The sequence below is a fragment of the Colletotrichum siamense genome (assembly GCF_013390195.1).
Source record: "Colletotrichum siamense strain Cg363 chromosome Unknown KSG_Cg363_contig09, whole genome shotgun sequence".
Taxonomy (NCBI): Eukaryota; Fungi; Ascomycota; class Sordariomycetes; order Glomerellales; family Glomerellaceae; genus Colletotrichum; species Colletotrichum siamense.
Genome location: NW_023501022.1, coordinates 2,940,326 through 2,962,878, shown reverse-complemented (window position 1 = coordinate 2,962,878; position 22,553 = coordinate 2,940,326). Strand labels below are relative to the sequence as shown.

At 46.2% G+C, this 22,553-nt stretch overlaps 9 protein-coding genes across 9 annotated transcripts; 4 read left to right on the top strand and 5 right to left on the bottom strand.

Annotated features, from left to right (window-relative positions):
• Positions 1–3,885: 3,885 nt before the first annotated feature.
• Positions 3,886–4,852, bottom strand: CGCS363_v013477 (uncharacterized protein; the record flags this gene model as incomplete). The annotated part of the gene is made up of 2 exons (XM_036645326.1): positions 3,886–4,162; positions 4,737–4,852. 2 exons carry the CDS (start codon positions 4,850–4,852, stop codon positions 3,886–3,888), a joined length of 393 nt encoding a protein of 130 aa, XP_036489581.1.
• Positions 4,853–5,465: 613 nt separating this feature from the next.
• On the bottom strand, positions 5,466–7,380 carry CGCS363_v013476 (uncharacterized protein; the record flags this gene model as incomplete). Its single annotated transcript, XM_036645325.1, has 3 exons — positions 5,466–6,409; positions 6,932–7,162; positions 7,218–7,380. The coding sequence occupies 3 exons, from the start codon at positions 7,378–7,380 to the stop codon at positions 5,466–5,468; spliced, it is 1,338 nt and encodes a 445-aa protein (XP_036489582.1).
• Positions 7,381–8,066: 686 nt separating this feature from the next.
• CGCS363_v013475 (putative aldehyde dehydrogenase-like protein) lies at positions 8,067–9,734 on the bottom strand (the record flags this gene model as incomplete). The annotated part of the gene is made up of 4 exons (XM_036645324.1): positions 8,067–9,045; positions 9,095–9,287; positions 9,354–9,553; positions 9,607–9,734. 4 exons carry the CDS (start codon positions 9,732–9,734, stop codon positions 8,067–8,069), a joined length of 1,500 nt encoding a protein of 499 aa, XP_036489583.1.
• Positions 9,735–10,531: 797 nt separating this feature from the next.
• On the bottom strand, positions 10,532–11,838 carry CGCS363_v013474 (Uncharacterized protein; the record flags this gene model as incomplete). The annotated part of the gene is made up of 5 exons (XM_036645323.1): positions 10,532–10,792; positions 10,894–11,318; positions 11,401–11,472; positions 11,534–11,739; positions 11,822–11,838. The coding sequence occupies 5 exons, from the start codon at positions 11,836–11,838 to the stop codon at positions 10,532–10,534; spliced, it is 981 nt and encodes a 326-aa protein (XP_036489584.1).
• A 440-nt stretch (positions 11,839–12,278) lies between these two features.
• gatA-1 (4-aminobutyrate aminotransferase) lies at positions 12,279–13,467 on the bottom strand (the record flags this gene model as incomplete). Its single annotated transcript, XM_036645322.1, has 2 exons — positions 12,279–12,328; positions 12,384–13,467. 2 exons carry the CDS (start codon positions 13,465–13,467, stop codon positions 12,279–12,281), a joined length of 1,134 nt encoding a protein of 377 aa, XP_036489585.1.
• A 1,217-nt stretch (positions 13,468–14,684) lies between these two features.
• On the top strand, positions 14,685–17,197 carry CGCS363_v013472 (Arginine metabolism regulation protein II; the record flags this gene model as incomplete). Its single annotated transcript, XM_036645321.1, has 3 exons — positions 14,685–15,450; positions 15,655–16,142; positions 16,199–17,197. The coding sequence occupies 3 exons, from the start codon at positions 14,685–14,687 to the stop codon at positions 17,195–17,197; spliced, it is 2,253 nt and encodes a 750-aa protein (XP_036489587.1).
• A 440-nt stretch (positions 17,198–17,637) lies between these two features.
• On the top strand, positions 17,638–19,300 carry iphP-1 (Tyrosine-protein phosphatase; the record flags this gene model as incomplete). The annotated part of the gene is made up of 3 exons (XM_036645320.1): positions 17,638–18,151; positions 18,216–18,329; positions 19,296–19,300. The coding sequence occupies 3 exons, from the start codon at positions 17,638–17,640 to the stop codon at positions 19,298–19,300; spliced, it is 633 nt and encodes a 210-aa protein (XP_036489392.1).
• A 178-nt stretch (positions 19,301–19,478) lies between these two features.
• Positions 19,479–20,660, top strand: cel61b-0 (Endoglucanase-7; the record flags this gene model as incomplete). Its single annotated transcript, XM_036645319.1, has 1 exon — positions 19,479–20,660. One exon carries the CDS (start codon positions 19,479–19,481, stop codon positions 20,658–20,660), a length of 1,182 nt encoding a protein of 393 aa, XP_036489852.1.
• Positions 20,661–21,585: 925 nt separating this feature from the next.
• On the top strand, positions 21,586–22,407 carry CGCS363_v013469 (uncharacterized protein; the record flags this gene model as incomplete). Its single annotated transcript, XM_036645318.1, has 1 exon — positions 21,586–22,407. The coding sequence occupies one exon, from the start codon at positions 21,586–21,588 to the stop codon at positions 22,405–22,407; it is 822 nt and encodes a 273-aa protein (XP_036489718.1).
• Positions 22,408–22,553: the final 146 nt, after the last annotated feature.

The following is a 22,553-nucleotide window of genomic DNA, read 5'->3' as shown; positions in this document are numbered from 1 at the left end:
AAAATTATAAGGTTTATTTTAAAAGTAAGCTTATTTAATATTAACTTTATAGTATATTATAACTTTTACTTATATTATAAACTACTTAGTAGTTTATATTACTTAACTTTATTATTAAGCTATTAAAGTTTTAAGAACCTCTTATAAAAGTATATTATAATAGTATTTTTATTATTATAAACTAACTTATAAAGTATATTTATTTTATCCTTTATAAAAAAGTAAGTAATATTAAAGAATATATATATATATATTTCTTAAATATATTATTACTAACTATAAAATACTTAAAGAAATTATATTAAATAGAGATAAAATCTTTACCTCTAATTTTTAGAAATTAATTATATTATATTTTAGTATTAAATAGTTAATATCTATTATATTCTATTTATAAACTAATAGATAAATAGAATAAATTAACTAAAGTTTTAAAACTTACCTCTATATTTATATTAATTATAACTAAGATAATTAGGTTATATTATTATTAATAGTTTAATTTACTTATAATAATATAGTAAGAAAAAATATTAAAAAATCTCTTTTTTACTTTAATTATAAATTTAAACTTATTATTTATAGAGAACTTTAAATAAGCTTAGCTATAATAAAAACTATTACTTTAATATAATAAATTAAGGATATCTAAGAAAATATATATAAAAAACTTAAATTTATATAATAATAAATAACTAAATTTAGTAATAAATAAATAATTAAGGGATTAACTTTAAAAAAAAGAAATAGTACTTATTTTATATAGTAAAATATTAAAATAAAATAACTAAATAATAAACTTAACTATAGAAAACTTAGACTTTTTAGAGTTTTATAAGTAATTTTACTAGTTAATTATAAACTTAAACTTCTAAAAACTATAAAATACTACTTAATATTTTATATATTACTCTTTAAATTAGCTTTATAAGGATTATAAATAAGTAATATTATTATTATAGAGAATAATAAACTAAAATATAAAATTAAATATATTATTAACTACTTAAAAGAACCTAAAAGATATTAATACCTTATTAAGTAGAAAGGATATAGTTATAAAGATAATATATAGAAATCTACTTAAAATATTACTAATATAATAAATAAACTCTTACTCTATTAGTAATAATATTAAGAATAAAAAGTTATATTAGTACTAATTATACTAATTAGTTAGAAAGTTATTAAAAACTATTAATAGATTAAATATCTATATAGATATATTAAACTACTAATAGAAGTAGATTAACTATAATAAGGAAAACCTTTTATTTAATTAAAAATACTAAAGTATAACTAAAACTTCTTTAATAAGAAATTTAGAGTATTAGGATTTTAGTTAAAAATTAAATCTAGATCTACTATATTAAAACTACTTATAGATTAAACCTCTAAAATAAGAGATATTACTAGCTCTTTTTTAATAACTTCCTAACTTTTCTAAAATATTATTCTCTTCTACTTATATAAATAATCTAATTACGCTATAGATTTATCTAACTTAGCTTATATAGTATATAAAGTAGTAGTTTTCTTTCTTAATACCTCCTCTTTAGCTACTTTAATATCCTCTAAATAAGCTACTTTATTTAGTAAATAATTAACTAAAAATAAATTAGTACTACTTTTAAAATATAAGAAATATAAAGATATATAGGTATAAATAGTATTTATTACTATATTATAAAACTACTTTAAATAAATATACTTATTATAAACTTCTCTACTAAGAAGTAGTTTATAATACTTTCCTATAGAGTAATAATAAAAATAAAGTATATTAATAATAAAACTAAGTTTAGTAATATATAGTATATAATTATAATAATAAAGAGTAGAGGTAAAATTTAATTTTAATTTTTAAATATAACTTAATATAATATTAATATTATAAGTAAAATTACGAAATATAATTAATAGATCTCTAACTTAAAACTAATAACTTATTTATATTAAGTCTTAAGAATAAATCTTTTAGAGAAAGGACTTAATATTATAACTTATAAATAAGGATAATAGCTAAATAACTTACTTAGGTATTAAGTAGCTAAAATAAAATATTTATACTAAAAGATTATAAGAATTATAAAGATTTACTTAGTATAAAAGAATTATAGTATAAGTTATATAATAGTAAAATAAAGAAATAATTAATAAAGTATAAAATAGAATACTTAGTAATTAGTTAGCTTTACTAACTAATTATAATTACTTTATATATCTAAGTAATTACTTATAAGTAGATAAAAGATATTATTTAGAATTTATATATAGGATAACCTAAGTTTAGTTTAAAGTTATACTTCTTTAGCTTTTTAGTAATTAATTTAGTATTTATTTTTATAAATACTTTTAGCTTACTTTTACTATAAATTACTTATTAAGTTTAAGACTAATTATCTTAATTTTTAAAGATTAATCTATTACTAGCTTATAACTTATAACTTAGACTATAACTTAGTATACTATTATTATATATTAATCTCTAGCTTCTATTAGTAGACCTTACTATTAGATAGCTAATTATAATAATATTCTAACTTAGATGTTGCTAATATATTAAACTAACCCTCTATATAAGGGCGCTATTTTACTAAAGGGAAACTATCATAATAAGAGAAAGTTATATTCTTAGTATTACTATAGGGCTACTTTATGCTATCTTTAGAATACTTAAACCTATCTTTCTTCCTTTTTAAGTTTTCTTCTTTATAGTTTATTACTTAGAAGCGCACTTTATTAACTACTATATAACTCTAATAAAGGAATATAGAGGGTTATAGTATAACTTCTATAGCTAACTTATAAAGTATATAAAAAGGATTTTTAAACTACTTAACTAAATAGAAATAACTTTTTATTATATTATAACTTAAATTTAAAATTTTCTAGAATAAATTTTATATATACTTCTTATTTAATTAATATAACTTTCACTATTAATAATATTTAATATTTAAAAAAAAACTAATTTACTATATATTTAATAATAGTTTAGTTATATTTTTATAGTTAAGAATAATAATATAATATCTCTATATTTCTTTATAATATATATTAAGTTCTTAGAAAACTTTTAGAACTAAACGTTTTATTAAATTAAATAAAGATTTAAAAAATTATAAAAAACCTAAAAAATAAAAATAATATAAAAGAGATTAATAAGATATTTAATAAGAAATATAGTAAATAGTTTTAAGAATTAATTATTATTATTACTTTTATTTAAAAATATAGTAGTTAAAGAGACTAACTTAAGTTAAAGTAGAGGAAAAAAAGGTCTTTATATTCCCTTTAGTTATATAAAAATTCACAAAAGAATTCTTTATAAAATAATACTTAAACCTATCAATAGTATCTGTATAGGATTAGCAGCTAGAAAGTTATACATGGTCCACCGAAGCCTGTTTGGTTCGGTGCCCCTCAACGCCAATCGGGGAGCTTTCTGCGTTAGTTCGCTTGGCTCAAACCCTTCTTTCCTTCTCCCAGAGGCTCTTCGTCAACTCTCCTGCCCGAAGTGCGAAGGCCAGCGATGTGAGCTTCATCACCACATCAAAGAATGGATCGGCTCGGGTCTAGAATACTGTGCCGTTTCGCAGATTTTCCGCCCAAAAGCGCCTCGCAATGCTGTTCGTTGGTGTTTTAGAAATATGCCTAAACGAACAAAGATATGTGGGCGGCATGACGGGAAGAAGGGAGTGGAAGGGTGAGGCGCTTGATGTCGCTGGGCGTGAACAGCAATGGACAGACATGTAGTGTCAGAAAGCTGACCGGCAAAGACATTCGCGATGTTATTTGTCATTATTTCCATTGATTATATACAGTTTGTATATCAGGGAAATAATACAACCATCAGACACCAACCAAGAACAGAAATACAAATCATCTTGCTGCTCCGGGCGGCAAGTTTCCACCTCCAAGCTCAATGAGTGGGGCCGTCGTAGGGAGCTCGGAAGGTTGTCTTGAGTATCCAGGTGGCATCCTCTGCGAATACAATTCCTTTCTCTCGCCACTGTTCAGCTCGACCATGTTGACCATGTTGCTGGCACCGCTAGACTTGGCAGCCTTCCTCCTCCTGAGCCAGATGAACCAGGTCAGCCCTAGAACCATTACCGCAGCAACGCTTCCGCTAACGGCGCCCCCAATTATCCCAGCATTGCTTGAAGCATTAGCACTATCCGCGGCAGATGTGGACGCAGAGGGACTCTGAGTTGGTGTCGTGGTTGCCGATGTTGTGGATTCCGAGGTTGTTGTTGCCGATGTTGTCGTTCCCGATGTTTTCGCAACAACTTGTCCGTTCACAATACGCATTCCCAGCCCAGCTTCGCAGCATGATCGCGCCTGTTCATAGTAGCCACAACAGTACGTCTGCTCATCCCCTTCCCCGTCATTGCAGCCTGTCACTGCCTGATCCATTTCGTTCATCGGAAGTTGATCAATGCCTATCACAAGAACAACGGGTTACTAATGCTCAGTATTCCAAAATACGACCCTTTCAAAGTCCCGCCTTCGAAAGGGTTCCGCGAGGCTCAGGGAAACAATGTTACCTACCAGTTTCGTTTGGGGAGATGCAAAGCTTCAAACATCCCGGGGATTCCCAGGTCTGATCCGTACAGCTCCCCCGCCAAAGTACATTGCTAGAAGGCTCCCAACAAAGGCCAGAGCGTTGGCATCTGTCCTTGTTGTGTGTGTTGCAGCACATGCTAACACCATCCTTTTCGCATGGATCGTACTCATTGTCGCCAATGTTGCTGAGGCTATGGCGATCGATGCCATTGGGAACGTAGCATGCGCCCTTGGCATTTGTAACTGTTGCAAAGAAAGCGACGAGGACGATGGTCGGAAACATTATGACAGGAATGATAAAGATAGACTCCAAAGTGCACTTGAAAGATTTCGAAGCAGCCAATAGTTTGGAATGGGTAAGAGGGAATAACCGCAGGCATTCAGTCTTACCCTAAGGTAGTTGAGGGGTGAAGGAAAGTTAGAAACTCGCGGGTCAGCCATCTGCTTGCGTGGACTGGTTGTACAAATACAAGCCTAAGGCCCCACAATAGGCAGTAATCGAGGTGATATGCCTCTCCTTTCGCAAACAGAAATATCGCCAAGTCCTGCAGGTCAGAATGGTGATGCCGATCTGGGATTTCTTGGCAGTCAGAGAAGGAGAGAAAACTTACCACTCTCGATAAATGAAGGACCAGAACGGGGATATGATAGGATGGAAGTTGGTCGTTGGAGCCTGCCTCGCACCCACAGACAGAAATCAGGCGACGAATCGGGGCGCTTGTCTACACAAGGCTCGCAGCCTGATCTCGGATTTTGGTTCTAAATCAAGCTTAATTGCAGTGGCTGAGGCAGACCCTGGTTATATGCTACTTTCTGTGTCCCGCTTCTTTCCAGGCTGCCTGCTTGCCTGTGTTACAGTGCATGGTTGATTGATGAAGCCTGATTTTCGGCTGGGATTATACTAATCGCACCAAACTTCGACCGTTGATAAAAGCTTCGCATGGCAACTGCGTAATTTTGTCTCTACCCCACAAAATTCCACGTTTCACCTCCTTTCCCCAGCCCCTTGCCATCCCGATTCGTCGAAAGGTCCCTGAGTCTCGATCCTGTAACTCGAGTAGCAAAACGTACAGGCTACCCTCATCACCTTTTCTTTCTCTTGCTGGCATACAGAATAAGGTTGACGTCGAGTTTTGCTGATCGAAATCTGAATGATAAGTGTCCAGCATTACGTGAGGCTGGGGTTCTCGGGCAGTAGAATCGGACAGAATGCTGACATTTGTGCCGTTGACGACCATTTCCCAGTCCGCCGTGGTGCATGTAGGCGAAGATCGATAAGGTATTAGTTTCAACGTCTTCAAGTCGCCCCATATTCTCAGCCAGCCGCCCCTTATGAAGCCTGTTGTATCTGGTGTAGCATATTCGAGGTCGTAGTCTTCGACCGCAATCATCACATCTGTCTCCGGTACGTCTGGAAGTCCGGGATTAACCTTGCCGGATGTCGATGCCCAAGACCAGCTCGGCGCTGTGTATGTAACTGGTGTCCGATCGCAAGTATCCACGAAATCTGCTTGAGCCCGGTCCTCGATGTCGAATCGGTGTGTTGATACAGACACCGACCAAATCAGCTCCCGATCTAGGTACTTGCGCCACATGCCGGCAACATACTCGTCTCGTAGGGTTTTCATGACCTTCTTCGCGATTGAGGAAAGAGCAACTAGCTTGTCTTGCTGGAACGTGAGTTTGCAGGATGTGTATGCCTTCACTATCTCAGCCCAATAGAGGTAGACGTTGAGACCGTTGCTGGAGGTGGATTGGTTGCGGATCCCGAATCCTCTGAGACTAGTCGAGGACGGTCGAAGGTCAACAGGCAAGTCGTCGGGATAAATCTCCGCAGCCTCTGTGCAAAGACACTCTCACATTACTTGGCGTTCCCCAAAGTGCAATATTCGAGGCGACAGGAGCCTTTCCTGTAACACCCATGCCCTTTCATTGATTGGAGCCCGAGATACTTCGTTATCCCAGAAGCTGTAGTCTACCACAAGGTGTCGGACAAGTTTTCCTTCAAGGGGCAAGTCGACCATCTGAGGTGTCAAGCTTCTTAGGTTTCGATTATGGAACATGGAGCTGTGACCATTTGGGGCGTGTGTTGCTGATATGTTGCAGTATGACTTTCCATAAACTTCCCCCATCCGCGTTGATTCCAATTTCCAATCAGCAAGTCCATCACCTTCCTGAACAATGCATAACGAGTCGATCCAAAGGTATTGAACCCCCAACTGCCGAGTGACCCAAACTGCGTCTTGATACAACACTGGCAAGTCTCCTAGTGGGAATCCTCTGGTCAAAGACTCGTAGTTTCCCGCAGTCAGACGCAAACAGTCTACAGATCCCCAGCAATGGCTCAAAGTCATGTACGGACCGTGAAGTTTTGAAATGCTGGTATCGATGATCCGGCATTGCACGCTGGAGTTGTTTGGAGAACCGCAGTCGAGAAGGCGAGTTGGATACCACTGGTCGTCTGTTGGACTTATCTGGGAGCACAGTTCGTGGCTTTCTATGCATTTATTGATCCATCCTTTAGCAGTGGCAATAGTCTCGGAGGATTTCGTGTTCTCAGAGTGGAAATTTGCAGAAGAATATTTTGGGGTATCTAATTGGTCATTAGCGACGCTTTCGTAAACATTACTTCCATGACAGTAGCATACCATGACATGGCTTCAGCAACAACGCCAGACGCCAGTACGGTCTTGGCTTCGATAGGGATAGTGTGCTGACAGGTCCCGCATCAAATGCAACCTGCCACAGGAAGCTTGTGGGATGACCGAATTGCGCTCCATCGGAGATTGAAACAAATGTGAGGTGACTCATGGTATCACTTGTCTCGACCTTTCTGAAGGGTATATTTGTTGCAACGACGTTTTCAGGTTGGCCATCGGAACCCGCCGCTACCAGCTGTCTTTCCTCGGAGTCTAGCATCGCCCATAGGCGACTGCAAGCATAACAACCGGCATCGACGGACCTCTTGAGGCTTCTACAGCTCAGGTGGTGAGGCTTTCCTTGCGCTTCCGAAATGGGATAGGTGTAAAAGTCTGACTTCGAAAGACAATCTTGACAGGTCGGACAAATGAGACTCATTGTGTCGATGGATGAAGTCTTTCACTGCAGAAAGCCAGACTGAGAAATAGCGATGTGGCGTAAGGAGCGACGAATGGCAATGACATATGAGAAATGAGGGGTTCACATTCACCAATTGGTATGATTATCAGACTTCTATTGGCTGGGAATTACCGAGGATGCTGCAGGTCGATATATGTTGGCCCCTATCACGTTGGCGAATAAAGCGCATCGTTGGCACAGGGTGACTTTATTTCCCTTGGTCCCTGATAATGATTTCTATTGGTGGTTGAGTCAGGTTGTTGAGTCCCAAATTGCCTGAAAGAACACACGAAACCTGTGGGGAAAATATTGGAAGGGAAGAAAGATTTACAGACGCTCTGGATTTGACATTCGGCATACTAGGATGTAAGAACTCAGCAACTGCTTTCTTGTCTGCTTTACAATTTATTCCCCATATTCACATGGACCGCCTTGATTTGAGAATAGGCCTCCAGGCCAGCCTCACCAAGCTCCCGCCCAATACCACTCTGCTTCACGCCTCCAAAGGGCACCCTGGGATCACAATCCTGGCTGCTGTTCACCCAAACCATACCGGATTCGATCTCAGAGGCTACTCTGTGGGCCTTCTCAAGATTTGTTGTAAACACCGCGGCTCCGAGGCCATAGACGCTGTCATTAGCAGTAGCAATCGCCTCTGCCTCCTCGGCAAACTTCTGGATCACCACCACAGGGCCGAAGATCTCCTCCTTCCAGATCCGCATATCACTCTTAACGTCTGTGAAGACAGTTGGGGCAACATAGTAGCCCTTAGAAAGATGCGCTGGCCTTTCTCCTCCAGTCTTGATCGTCGCGCCCTCCTCTTGGCCAATCTTGATGTATGAAAGGATGCGCTCGTGCTGCTGCTTCGAAACTTGAGGGCCCTGGTACGTTGTCTCATCCCATTGGTGGCCGACCTTGCTGGTCTTCACGACCTCCTCAACGAACCTTGCAACAAACGTATCATAGACGTCTTGCTGCACTAGGATCCTGGAGGTAGCAGTGCAAATTTGGCCCTGGTTAGACATGATTCCCAGATGGGACCACTTCACAGCTTGCTCCATATCGGCATCGTTGAAAACCAACAACGGCGACTTTCCGCCCGTTTCCAATGTGATGTTTTTCAGCGTCGCTGCAGCCATCTTCATGATGTTGGTCGCTGTTCCTGTTGATCCGGTGAAGGCGACCTTATCGACTAGGGGATGCTGGACGAGGGCGGCGCCGGCGTCCTTACCGAGACCATTAACAAAATTCACCACACCCGGGGGAAACCCGGCTTCTTTGATGAGACGGCCGAGGATGAGGATACTCAGAGGCGTTTGTTCAGCTGCCTTGAGAACGACGGTGTTACCGCATGCCAGCGCGGGGCCCAACTTCCATCTAAGAGTTGTTAGCTTCGGACGCGGTACCGCATGCGAGTTTGACTCACGTCGCCATGGAGAGCGGGTAGTTCCACGGGATGATCTGGCCGACGACTCCAACCGGTTGTCGGACGGTGTACGCAAACTTGTTCGGAACGCTGATGGTCTGACCGAATATCTTGTCGCACCAACCGCTGTAGTAACGGATCACTCCAACTGCTTCAACGAGGTCGTTGGTCAGAGCCTCGGTGTATGTCTTGCCTGTGATGTGATTTGGTTAGAAGATGATGACCAAGACTTCCGTATCGGCGCCAATTTTCAACTCACCATTGTCCCATGCGTCGACTGTCGCGAAAAGCTCCTTGTTTTCTTCGACTAGATCGGCCAGTCGGGCCATGAGAATTCCCCTGTCTGAGGCGGGCAACTCTTTCCATGACGGATTCTTGAGGGCTGCCGCTGCAGCTTTGACGGCCTTATCGACATCATCAGCAGAGGCGGCGTGGACGGATGCGATAACCTCTTCTGTTCTGAAGCAGTGTGTCAGGTTGTTTCCTTCCCGAAGATTGGTGGTTGCACTCACGCGGGGTCAATAGCGTCAATCTTTTGGCCGTTCGAAGATGGCACGAATTCGTTGTTGATAAAAAGGCCGGTTGGTTGGGTCCACTTGCGGCCGTTGGGAGCCGTGAGCTCGACAGAGAGATCTCCCATTTTTGCAGCTGCTGGAAAAGGAGAGGATTGGCTGTGTTCCGTGTTGTCGGCGGGTTCGCTCTTCGGTATCAATATTTCAAGGCAAGTCAAGAGAAAAAGAAGTGGTGGAGGTGAACAGCCTGTGAAACCAATTGTGAAATATTCAAGACAAGTTCTGCATTCCAGATATGATGTGGTCAGATCCAAGCTACGATTTATCTTATCGACGACCGAACTCGGCCTCAGCAGAAGTCCTTTACTCCGACTTGTGACGCACTTTCACCTCAGCATCGGCGTGGCCTGCCGGGGTGTTGAGAGGAGCATACAACACACTGCCCCTCCCCCGCAGTGGAGAGCTCAACTCATCTCATTTTAGATTCCAGTGAGAATACGTGTGCATGAATGGTCCCTGGAATGCAAGATTCACCTTCCATATCTGTACTGCACATGGCTCTCCGATTTTATTCCTCATCCGAATCTGTAAACATGTCTCGGATACCAAGCTCGTCGCGGACACCTTCCTGATAGATGCCTCCATGGTGGTGAGGGGCACCAAGCAGCTCAAGTTGAAATGAGGGGCATTAACCCCACCATCATTGACGATAAGGGGTGTGATAGCTGGCGTGGTCCCTGAATTACCCCTCCATTTGCGGACAGGGTAGCTCCAGGTCATGAGAAATCAGAGACTGTAGTCCAGCTGAATGGTGATGGTGTCAGATTTGATTATTTGCGCCGCTTGAGTGGATTGTGTGTAATGTGACAATGACTTCAGTTTTATCTATTTACAAGCTTTAGATTTGTGCCGTAAATGATATTGTTCAGAGGTTGCTTTGCTGTACCTCGGCCTCGCGCTCCACCGCCTTCGGAATTTCGTCTAGCAGACTCTCACCCGCAGGCGCCCAGCCGAGCAACTCCTTGCCCCTGACCGCCTCGCTACGCGCATTGGTTCCAAAGAGTACAGCTCCGTGAGGGAGCAGAGTGTTTGCGTCTTCGGGGCTGAGGACCTCGACATCGTCTGAGGGGATGAGTCCCTTCTTCGCGGCGGCTGTAGCGACAAGCTTCGAGATCTCGCCAAATGACTGGACACAAGCACAATTAGTAACGGCACGAGTAGCAACAGAACGACAGAACTTGCGATCTCGCCCAAGCCAGTGAGATACAGACCGTTCTCATTCCAAACCTGCGCATCGGCCTTGCCCTCAACAGCCTTCTCGACCAACTTGACAAAAAGCTGGCTGACATCCTCAACGTGCACATTGCCCCAGCGGCTCAGGCCCTTGCCGACCTGAATGCCTCGCTTGCGCTCCAGTGTTGTCTTGGCCAGCGCAGGGACTTGGACGCTGCGCTTGTTGCCAGGACCGAGGCCTTGGCCGTAAATGATAGGCGGGAAGACCAGCGCAGTGTTGATCTTCGATTCTTCGGCCGCGACCTTGAGAATGTAGTTGTCGACGGCGCGGCTCGGGTGGCGCTGGATGATGGAGCGAATGTCGGCGATGCCAGTAAGATCGTTGAAGACCAGATCGCTGCCGTCGCCGGGGGCGCGGCTCTTGTCTGCCAGCTCGGCCGCGGCGAGAGCGCTGGCACCAGAAACTTGGACCCAGTGTGCTACAAGGATACCAAAATCAGCATGAGTTCAATTGAGTCCATTCAGTGGCGACGAGAATAAGGACACTGGAAGCTTGCTCACATGGCTTCTGGCTAGAGGCGAGGGCCTTGTGAATAGTTTCGACGCTCTTCAGGTGGCCAGTTGAGGCAAGGTCTGGGGAGTCATCGTTAGCAAGCCGAACAAGGCATTAGACGCATCGCCTGCTAAAACTCACGGAGAATAACATCGGCGTTGGAGGCTTCGCGAGCCAAAATATCGGCGCTGTCCAAGTCTCCCTCGACAACCTCTACGTCCTCAAATGTGCCGGTAATAATCTTGCCCTTTGCGCTGTCGCGCACCAGTGCTCTGATGGCATATTCAGGGTGCGACTTGATCAACAGCGACAGGACAGTGCCGCCAATGTAGCCTGTGGCTCCGGTCCTGGTCCTCTGGTTAGCGTTTACTCGCACTTACATGGGGGGCTTTGAGTCAGTCTGTCGGTGATTCCTGGAGGGCTGCTTACAGGAAGATCTTTGCCATTGCGTCGTTTTCGTAGCAGACGGGTTCAAAAACTTGAGTAGCTAACAGCAATTGAGGGTGAAGGCGCATGAGGAGAGTTTGAGTTATGTACCTTGCTTCAAGCTCTGTGTCCTGGCATGTGCAATTGGATATATATGGCGTCGACGAGCACCTCGGGCTCGCCTTCCAAACATGGGGTAGTACAGGGGGTCCAGATTACCAATGCAGTAGCTGTCTACGCGCCCTGTAGAATTACACAATCCACTACTTCATTGCGTCACGGCCAACATCGTTGTTTTCACACCAATTGTTCACGATGATTCTGTTCGGCTGGTCCACTTCAACATCTTCTAAGGTGGTTTTGTCATTCGAGAACTATCCATCATGGCTTTGATTATTTCAGCGCCAAGTTTTCACCAAAATTTTCGATCTGATAGTCCCATTCCCACGGCCTACTGAGCCTACGATAGCCGCTTGAACACGCTCTCCAACACTTCCAGGAAAATATCGGCTGTTTTCGAAGTTAGCATGGTTCTGTCCAACTCAGTGATGGCAGTCTATCTTACCGTGATTCTTCTGGAACACCAGCATTGGCCTTAGGCGAATGGCGGCGTCACCGCTGCCACCCATGTTAACACCTTGTGCTTTGGCGAGCGCCAGCACCTCTTCTCTCCTGGGGGCATCCCAAGCGATGAAGGTGCCACGGTCTTTACCACGGAGGTTCTGGACGTGTTGCGGGTATTTGCTGGCCAGCTTCTCCAACTCGCCAAACAGATATCCTCCGACCTTTGCAGTATGCTCAACGAGGCCATTCTTCTGGATTTCTCCGTAGATAGCCTTGAACAACAGCGCTCGGACAGGGTCGCCCATCCAAGTGTTGAATTGGCGGTAAGGCTTGTCTGGCCTCAACCCAGCATCACCGAAGTAGAAGCCTGCTGCCTGTGCCTTCTTGGAGAAAGTTACCATATCTGGCGGCGAAGACAAGTTCCAGTGCTCATGAGCCCAGAATTTTCCAGTCGCTCCGACGCCAGTCTGCACCTCATCAACAATCAGCAAGACGCCCTTACGCTTCGTAAGCTCTCTGAGACCCTGGAAGAAAGCTGGCGAGGCATGGTTGTCGCCGCCCTCTGATTGAACAGGCTCAACAACGACTGCCGCAACTGTCTGCTTGGCCTCCTCCAACAAACGGTCTGTCTCTTCGAGGCATCTCTTCTCTTCAGCTGCGTTCTCTGCAGCGAATTGATGCAAAGGATACTTCAACTGAGGGAATGGTGCAACGGGCCAATCGAATGCTGGCACGTCGAGCTTGTGGATAGGCTTGCTTCGCGTCGTCGACAAGCTGCCAAACAGGCGACCGTGAAAGCCCTTGTGGAACGACATGATGGAGTACTTCTTGGCGCCAGGTGCTTGGTTTACCATGACGGACTCCAGCTCAGCAGCACTGAAGTCGGCCCCACCACGCTCTTGTGTTCCCTTCCAGATGCAGGCTGCTTTGTACGCTGTCTCGTTCGCATCGGAGCCGGTTGTGGCAGTAAAGACCTGGTTGAGGCCTTTGGGGGCGGCTTTCAGGATGCCGGTCTCCAATAATTCCGCATAGTCTGTCGAAGGAAAGCTTCCAAGTGCCGGTCTGCTGGCGATTGCTCGGATCATTGCGGGGCTCGTCGACGCCTTGTTGAGTTCTGGGTTGTTGTAGCCGAGAGGAATTTAAGCGATCTGTGCGAAACTGCAAAACGATTCTGGTCAGAGCAAGGCCGTCGGTAGGCAAAGTAGGCAGACTTACACGTCCAAAAATCGGTTGCCATCGGCATCCACCAGACTTCAATTGGTTCGACTTAGCAAGATGTCATCTAAGACGTACATGGGGTTGGCTCACTAGTTTCCAATGGACTTCTCATAGTCGACAAGTGTATTTGCGCTGCGAGTGTCAAAGACTTTCTCCAGCTTCGCAAGTCCTTCCTTCACCTTAGGCCCAGGCACCGAGGAAGTGACAACTCTAGGCTCAGAGGGCTCGCCTTGGAAGGCAGCGGGAGTTTGGTTGCATGACACGGCAGATAACCTGCGAACACTGCTTCTCTGCTGAGGGCAACGCCGAGTGGCAGCTGCTAGGGTAAGCGGGCGGGAATGTCGGAAACTGGCCATCATGACTCTGCCGTTCAAATGCTGGTATTCGAATATTAGAAACAACTCAGCAAATCAGGAGCTCCTCCGGACCTGATCTCTGGGTTCAAGAAAGCTTTTGAGCCACCTGTGGACTTACACGAGCTGTCCCGGAACTCAGCTCGTCGCGCAAGCATGCCCACCAAATGGTGGGTCTTCTCGGCACTTTCTTCTTCTCATTCTGGGCTGTGAAAGAAGGGCCATAACTTCAACGGTATTCCCGATCAGCCACGAAGCATTCCCATGACTAAAATCCTGGGGAAATCGATGTTCGGGTCGCTGTTCCGGCATCATCCTGGACCGAGAAAGTCCGGTCCGGCCCCATGAAGTGGCTTCCCCACATCCGCTAGCGCCGATAAGTACGTCGCGGAAACCTTCCTCGTTTTGAAAAGCAAGGGAAAAGGAGCCAAATCTGGTATCTTGACTCTTCTCACTTCACACAACTGCCCCGTGATCGCTGCAACACGCTCTTGGCTTGTCTCCAGAAAGCGACTCCGCCAATATCGAAACCCCGCGATACGACGACATCTTGACTCCGCCATTTTCCCCGCTGACTTTCCTTTAAGTGACGACAAGAAGCCTTGGAATCAGGCCAGTCGGGAATACAAGCCTGAAATGCTCCTCGCCTCTACCTCCTGAGAACAGCCAGCACGCAATACGACTATCTACCGTTTCTGTCTCTCGCTTTGCCCTGCCTTACCTCATCGACAATGCCTGCCACGACCAGAAGCAGAGGGCCCAGTAATTCCGGGGCGGCCACCCGGAAGAACCAGCAGAGCCAGAAGCCTTCTCGGGGAAAGCCACAGTCAACAACCGCAAGCAATAACGCAAAGAGGGTCCCGCGGTCGAGGACGTTTACTGGTTGCCGTACCTGCAGAAGCCGACACCTCAAGTGTGACGAGGCCCGCCCGATATGTTCCTCCTGCCGCCGTCTGAATCTCGTATGCGAAGGCTACGACGGCCAGCTCCTGTGGGTTCCGGATCCGCTGTGCTCGGCCTCGGGCGACCAGAAGCATGCCTCCTCCTCGCATCGTGGCACGTCGTACCGATACCCGCTCTTCACCGAGGATGAACGCAACTCCATGGCCGCCGAGATTGTCGAGAGCATGGGCGATCGCTCAGCTGGCGACATTGTTCTCGACCTCGATGAGAAGAGCGTTCACGGCGTGGACGAGGTGTGCTTAGACGGTCCTTTTGGTGTTTTCAGAGCGTTCGAAGGCGATTCCATCACGAATTCGGACACGTCCTCTTCCCCTCTACTGCAACAGTCGGAGAGCTCTCCGACTTCATCACCAGCAGAAGCCTTGCCCGATCTCGTCGGCGGTGAACTGCTAGACGATGACGTTGAAGAAGTGGTGATTGAGCCATGGTCCGTTCACGACGACCACATCGCGATAGAACCGTCGTTTCTGCCTGGGCATTTTGACGCTTTTGGTACAGACACCATGATGAACCTCGGCCAACCATGGATGCATGGTGAAGGCACAGGAAGCCTCAGTCATATGATGTCGATGGACGGTTCTTTTTCGGCACTGGACTTGCTCTTCTCTCCCACCTCACCGCGGACTCCTGCTATGGCCCATATAGACCAAGCCCAGAATCATCACACACACCATCAACAAGAACCGAACCAACTTCAACTGCCAGATCAGCAGCAGCAAGACACTGACCACGTGCAAGAGGATACCAACAACGCTACCAGCCCGCCATCGGACATGAACCTACCAATACCGCGCAAGGTTTCCACGCCGTTCACTAACAACCTACCCGGCGTTACGCCATGCCTACCAACACATGCCGCCTCCCTCTTACGATACTACAAGTCCATCGACTCATCATCATCTGTCAAGGGCATGAGAATATCACCGTGGCAACTTTGGCTTCTGCCTTGCGCATTAGAAACTTTTGCTGAGCTTTCTCTTTGGAACACTACGACCCATACCCGGCATAGCATTCTCTGTACATTACTGGCTAGGAGCGCTTTTCACTTGCACAGGTCGCTCAAGACGGATGAGAAAGCAGCATCAGAGTGGCTGGAGGTCGGTCTGGACTACCAGAAGAGCGCACAATCGCATCTGAAGATGGCACTACAAAGCGAGTCGGACGAGACCAGTCAGGCCAAGTACAATGAGATTCTTATGGCTATCCTTGCCACGGCCATGGTTTCGGTCAGTATAGCATCCGCCCCCGCCGTAATTGGCTTCTTGTCCTAACAATTGCATAGGTACTCTACAATGGCTCTCGCGCGGTCAAAATCTTCCTCCTCGACGCCGAACGACTCATCCGTCTCCGGGGCCTTTCGATGCCCAGGTCCTTCAACATTCGTGTCCTCCACCACGTCTACACACACCTGCGTGTAATCGCAGAAAGTACCGATATATCTGGCGACAACGCTCCGAAGACAGGCCAAGCCCTATCAGCACAGGCTCAGGCGCAAGCAGCAACCGAGATGGCCGTCTCGCTCCGCAAGTTCCGTATTGCAGAAGACTCTCTCGGTGCCGACCTTGACATCTCTCGCGAGAAGCCTGCCGAGGTCGGGTACGCGGACATTCACCTCGACATTTCGGGCCACTGGCCTGTCACGATGTATCCTGATATCTATGGCGTACCCGAGTCCCTGATGACGCTACTGTCTCAGACCATCAGCTTCGCCAATGAGAAGGCCAAATTGGAGGCCATCGCACTATACGACCCCCGTGTCTCGGCAGGCTTGTCGAGGCATGTCAAGATGCTGGAGCAACACATCTGGTCGTGGTCTCTTGATTCTTCCGATAATCAAAGCGGTCCCAGCAGACCTCGGGAACTCATGAGCAGGGACGCCAGGCTCATCGATCACCCCATCATCAAGTCCTTGACACTAGCGATGCATCAGGCGTTGATAATCTACTTCTACCGCAGGGTGTACAACATGAGCGCCATGGTCATCCAAGATGCCGTGCGCAAGACTCTGGATTATATACAGCCCTGTCTAGAGGAGACGGCGGACGACCATGACTTCGCTACCAGCATTGGGTGGGCTGGGTTCATTGCCGCCTGCGAAGCTACGACGCCCGATCTTCAGGAACGAGGAAAGCTGATTCTGGAGTCTATTGATACCCAAGGCGTTATTTTCGGGGCGGATAAGCCGAGCGTGTTGGCTCAAAGCGTATGGGATAAAAGGAAAGAGACAGGGGATTGGACTTTGAGTTGGCCAGATTTGATGCAAAGCAGCATGACTAGATGATACAGCATGGGTTTGATGGTGCACAATTTGCTTACAGAAAAGATTTCCCTCAACTGGTGGCTTCATGCCACCCTCCATAGGTCAGAGTGCTGATGGAGAATGGGTGACCATCACCCCATGAAATAACTGCACTCGCACCGGTGAGGAATTTTGCTGCAACAAACTATGCAATTGCAGTGAACCTTTGCATCATGTTCATTGGTTCCGCGGCATCGCGCTGATATTATTGACTGGAGCCGGTTCTGTTTCGGCTTCCGCGGAGGACCGGAGCGGAACGGGCGGATTGATGCACTCGCCGAAGCTCCGGTTTCTCATCCTTGGCCGGTCCGTCTCCGGCTCTCCTTAAATGTGAAAGGCTGCTCGTTTATCCCATCAGGAAACAGCTCCGTGAACAGCTTCTCGTGCTTGGCATTCTTCATCATCTCGTCACCATATCCGAAATGGCATCCGACTCCCATTATTCGCCGGCGCAGCTACTTGAGCACGCCCAAACTGATGTACGACTCCCCGTAGCAGAGCCGCTTCTCTCGGCCATTCTATCTCGCCCCCCTTTCATAAATGTCGCCGGTACATTCAATACCAGGGACGTTGGATTGGTTCCGGGCAGTCCTATTCGGCAAGGTTACGTGTTTCGCTCTGGGGCTCTCGAGAATCTTGAGGATATCGGCAAACAACAAATTACAGATCAATTCGGCATCAAGAAAATATTCGATTTGAGAACGAGCCGTGAACGGGAAAAATATCCGGAACCAGATGTTCCTGGTGTTAACATAACGTGGATCCCAAATTCATACAGCAACACCGTCGATATCAACGACTTTGTTAGTGGGGGTGGCGAAGAAGGCTACTGCAAGATGTACATGGACATCATGGAAACGTACGCGCCAACCATGAAGACTGTCCTTGAACACGTCAGAGATCGGCCACAGGAACCATTTCTTTTTCACTGCGCGCGTGAGTTGCTGCCCCTAATCTCTTCGCGGTTTCCAGTTGGCACTGACCCATACCTGCTCCAAAGTCGGCCGGGATAGAACTGGCATTCTTGCAGGCTTCCTTCTGTCCCTCGCTGGCGCCAATGCGGAGACGATTGCTCTGGACTACATGATCACCCGAATTGGTTCGGAGCCCGTCCGTAAGCTATTGCTTCAGCGGGCGATAGAAGAGCACAATTGCAACTTTGATGTTCCTGTTTTTCACAATCTTTGCAGTCTCCGATTGTCGACGTGGCAACTATTCACGAGGGAGGTAACAGCTAAATACGGAGGTTTTAAGAAGTACGCCACGGTCAGACTCGGGTTTTCTCGAGAAGAAGTGGAACAAATCGCTGGCTACTTGAGAGCGTCACTTGTGTGACGGGTTTGCTTGGGAGTCTAGACAATCTATCTATCCAAGTCTGCATCTTAAGGCTAGCTGTAAAATCTCAACGCCAGCTTAGTAGGTTTTAAGATTAAGGATTATCGCATTCGGTCATTACTAGGCATGGGTGGCTCCCGCTGCGATACCTGCAAGTGAAACCCGAGATATGCGACCACTTCGGGTGGCTTGCTGGCCAACTACCCACCAAACTAGGCCAGCATTGGCCAGGAAGGATCACGAAGCTTGAAAATATCTGAGCACAGCCCCATCAAAAAATGTTATTCCGGACGATATACCTTCTAGAGTAAATCATCCTGTGGTGTGGCTTTTTGTGTGTGTGTCACCTGGTTGAAGCCTGGCATCGAATTTCAGGCTGTTTAATCCGCCAGTATCACATTTGAAAAGCCCTGGGCTTTTGATCGGTACAATCATCAGATCCGGCTTTTCGACCACATTAGGGCAATTTATGCGCCGGTGCTAGCTGGTAATCTGTAGAGTATGGGGCCTTTTAGCGCCGTAGTTACAAGACGCAACTCTAGAGGCCTAGGATAATGTCAGACATTGATCTATCGGAGATTTCATTGCTAGAGAGACGCAGAAGTCGTACCTTGCGATACTCGCGCTGCTGTTTCACCACTATTCGCTTGAGTGAAACTGAAAATCCACGTCCTGCAGCAGTGCTGCTGCTTCATGCAACCCACTTACAAGCGAGATTCTTTGAGTAAGATGCTAAGCCGCATAGGTTAATGTAATTCAAGATATAAACCTGCTGGATTGTCTTCGCAAAGTGAGAATACATTCTGAGGGCGTGTTTGTGCATTACTTCGCTGTTCACATTCGTTCCATCAGTCTTTACTATTCGGGTCTCGTGACCTTCCGCTCTTTTAGTCTCAATCTCTTGTATCTCACTTCTTCATTCTGCAATATGCTGCAATTCCTTCCATTTCTCGGCCTGTTCGCCAGCGTCGTGGCAGGCCACGGTGTCGTTGACAGCTTCAAGACTGACGGCGTAGAACACCCCGGCTATCAGCTCAGCTACTACTATGACCAGAAGAATGGCAAGGAGCTTCCCGAGCTAGCTGCCTGGTCCGCCGAGAATCTTGACAGTGGCTTTGTTGCGCCCGAGAACTACACGTCTCCCGACATTGTTTGCCAGAAGAATGGTGTCCCCGCCAACTCCACTGTCAAAGTGTCTGCTGGCGGAACCGTTGAGTTTCACTGGACACGGTGGGCTCACTTTGGGCCTATGATGACCTATGTTGCTAGGTGTCCATCTGACGACTGCAGCAATGTTGACAAGACGGCACTCGAATTTGTCAAGATAGACGAGGCTGGCATCAATTTTGATACGCAGGAATGGGCTGCAAGGGCTATGGTCAACAACAACAACACTTGGGTCACAACTGTTCCGAAATCGCTTGCAGCTGGCAGCTACGTCTTCCGCCATGAGACCATCGCTGTTCACGGATCTTTCCGGGAAGGCGGCGCCCAGAACTATCCTCAATGCTTCAACATTGAGGTCACCGGCTCCGGCACAGCAGAGCCCAAAGGCGTTCGAGCGCAAGAGTTGTACACCCCCACTGATCCCGGCATTTCATTCAACCCGTACAAAACACCGATCCAGAACTACACCATTCCTGGGCCCGCGCTGTTTAGAGACGGAGAGGTAGCAACCAACACCAGCACCGCCCCGTCCACGCCATCCGTTCAACCGCTGGTGAGCACTGCAACCAGTCGATCTTTCGCCAACTCAACGGCACATGTGCCCATTCTTTCTGCCACGCCATCAAACTCCGCCGATACTCTCTCCACCAACGCTGCCACAGCCACCCCCACCGCGCGTACCACCGAGATTGCAATCGCGTCTAGCTCGGTCAGCCTTCCTGCCACGCTCAAGACCGGCCCCACAGTCCAGACAACCCAGCCTGTGCCATCTTCAGCCTGTTTGCCCTCCGGATCGGAGTTCGTGACCTCCAAGACAAACGCAGACACAGCTTTGAACGGGGAAAACTCGCTGCCTCAGACTTTTACCCTTGAAACTTTCATCGAGTGGCTCCGTGAGAATTCATCCAAGAATACGCGGCGCCATCCTCGTGAGCTCCTTTAAAGACTGACTCGATAGGAGATATTTTGCTTCTACTTTCGCTTCAAGACTGGCATTTTGTCTTTAGTCGGAACATTTTTGGGCAAACAATGAAGACTATCAGAATCACAGCAATTACGTCCGGACATTAACTACCTTAGCATCTCAATACACGCTTCGATGCTTTCGCAACTCATGAAAGATGAGAGAATAGTGCTTATAGTCGAGCTACATTTCAAATGAAATACATCTGACTTTCATGGAATATTTTCCGGGATGACTGCTATTCATGGGATAAATGAATATTAGCCAATAACGCAAAAGTACACCATTTACCGAGAGAATTGGGAAGAGAACATCGCATTCATAATCCAATGGAAGGAATTTCTTGCTCATGGCATGTCGCAAAACCCAGCGACAGCTGAATTGATAGTTTTTTGTAGACTTTAATCATGAGAGGAGCTTGATGACAGAAAAGAAAAACTTACATATACTATCGCTTTGCTGGCTCATAGATAGGCGATCAGTGTCCCCTCTCGTACTTGGTTCTTGCACGAATAGGCCTGCCATGTACAGCTGCTTTACTTTGACGTCCATAAATTGTTCTTTGCAGTCTTCACCCTGTGTTGCTAGCTTTTATTCAGGGCCCAGATCAAATTAGTTGACCAAAGTCCCAGGCCGTGCTATCCATTGCAGCTAGCGTGGGTTTTGGCCTCACCACTCACATACGAAAGTGAACTAACCAGTCACACAACGATGCAACCTCAGTAAACCCATGCTTGGATACGAGCTTACGTGATGACTCACGTTACATGTCACATAACATTTGAGGCCGCTTCGACCGATGCGACTGGTATTCCTGGGAGCTTGGAGATTAAAGACCTCAGAGCACATACCATCGGTCCTGGGCTCGTTCCATTCGCGAGTTCCATCTTTCCAATTTCTAACCATGGCAGAATCATCAAACGTCCTGGCGCCAGCACTGGCAGCCATGAACCTAGACAACCACAACCCTACAACCCCTACGGCAGTCCAGCGCGCCTTGAGTAACCACCTCATCCTCTCGGAAATATTTGACTACATCAGCATGGACTGGCAAGGCTGCTGGAAAGACCGTCCTGCGGAGGTCTTGTGTGAGAATCATGGCGCGGTTACAGGCTCCATGGAATCCAGAGGCATCGACTGTTGCGATGGGAGCAACGAAAAATGCCAAGACCATGACCCCACAGACGACGAAGACGACGACGAAGAAGACTGGAGTGTTCATCACTACTGCCGCGGCGGGGTTCTCCTGCGATGCATGCTGGTGAACAAGCTGTGGTTCGAATTCGCGACACCATTTCTATGGAAGGAGCCGACGGAGATGGTCTCATATCCGTCATACAAGACCGCCATTGTGGCCTTACTGAGTGCCATCGAGCCCACACGGCGGCAACTGTACGCCAAGCACGTGGAGATAGGCTTCAACGAGGGCCGCGACAATGAGGACCTCACAGAAGTGGGATTTCCACGGCTGAGAGAAATGCAGCTGAGAACGGACTACGAAATTAACTTACCTAAGATTAATGGGCATGGAGTCAAGACCCTGACCGTGGATCCCCGATATGAGCCCTGCTATCCTGAGGTCTACACACTGACTCAGGATCGCATGAGCGAGTTGCTAGACCAAATTGCAGTGAGTGCGCTTCTTTCTCCGCGCTTGTGTTCGATAGTTCAGGTACTAATCTGTGTAGGAGAGATTTCCCAACATCGAGAGCCTTTCCATCTGTGATAGCGCTTTAGCGTATCCGGGAACGATGGAGAAATTCAAAGAACGCATGCCCCATCTGGTGGACTTTGATCTCAGTTTCGTTACCGAGCAAAGCCACTCGTACTGCAAATAGTTAGAAAATATCATCTACGTTTGTCTTTATGCAT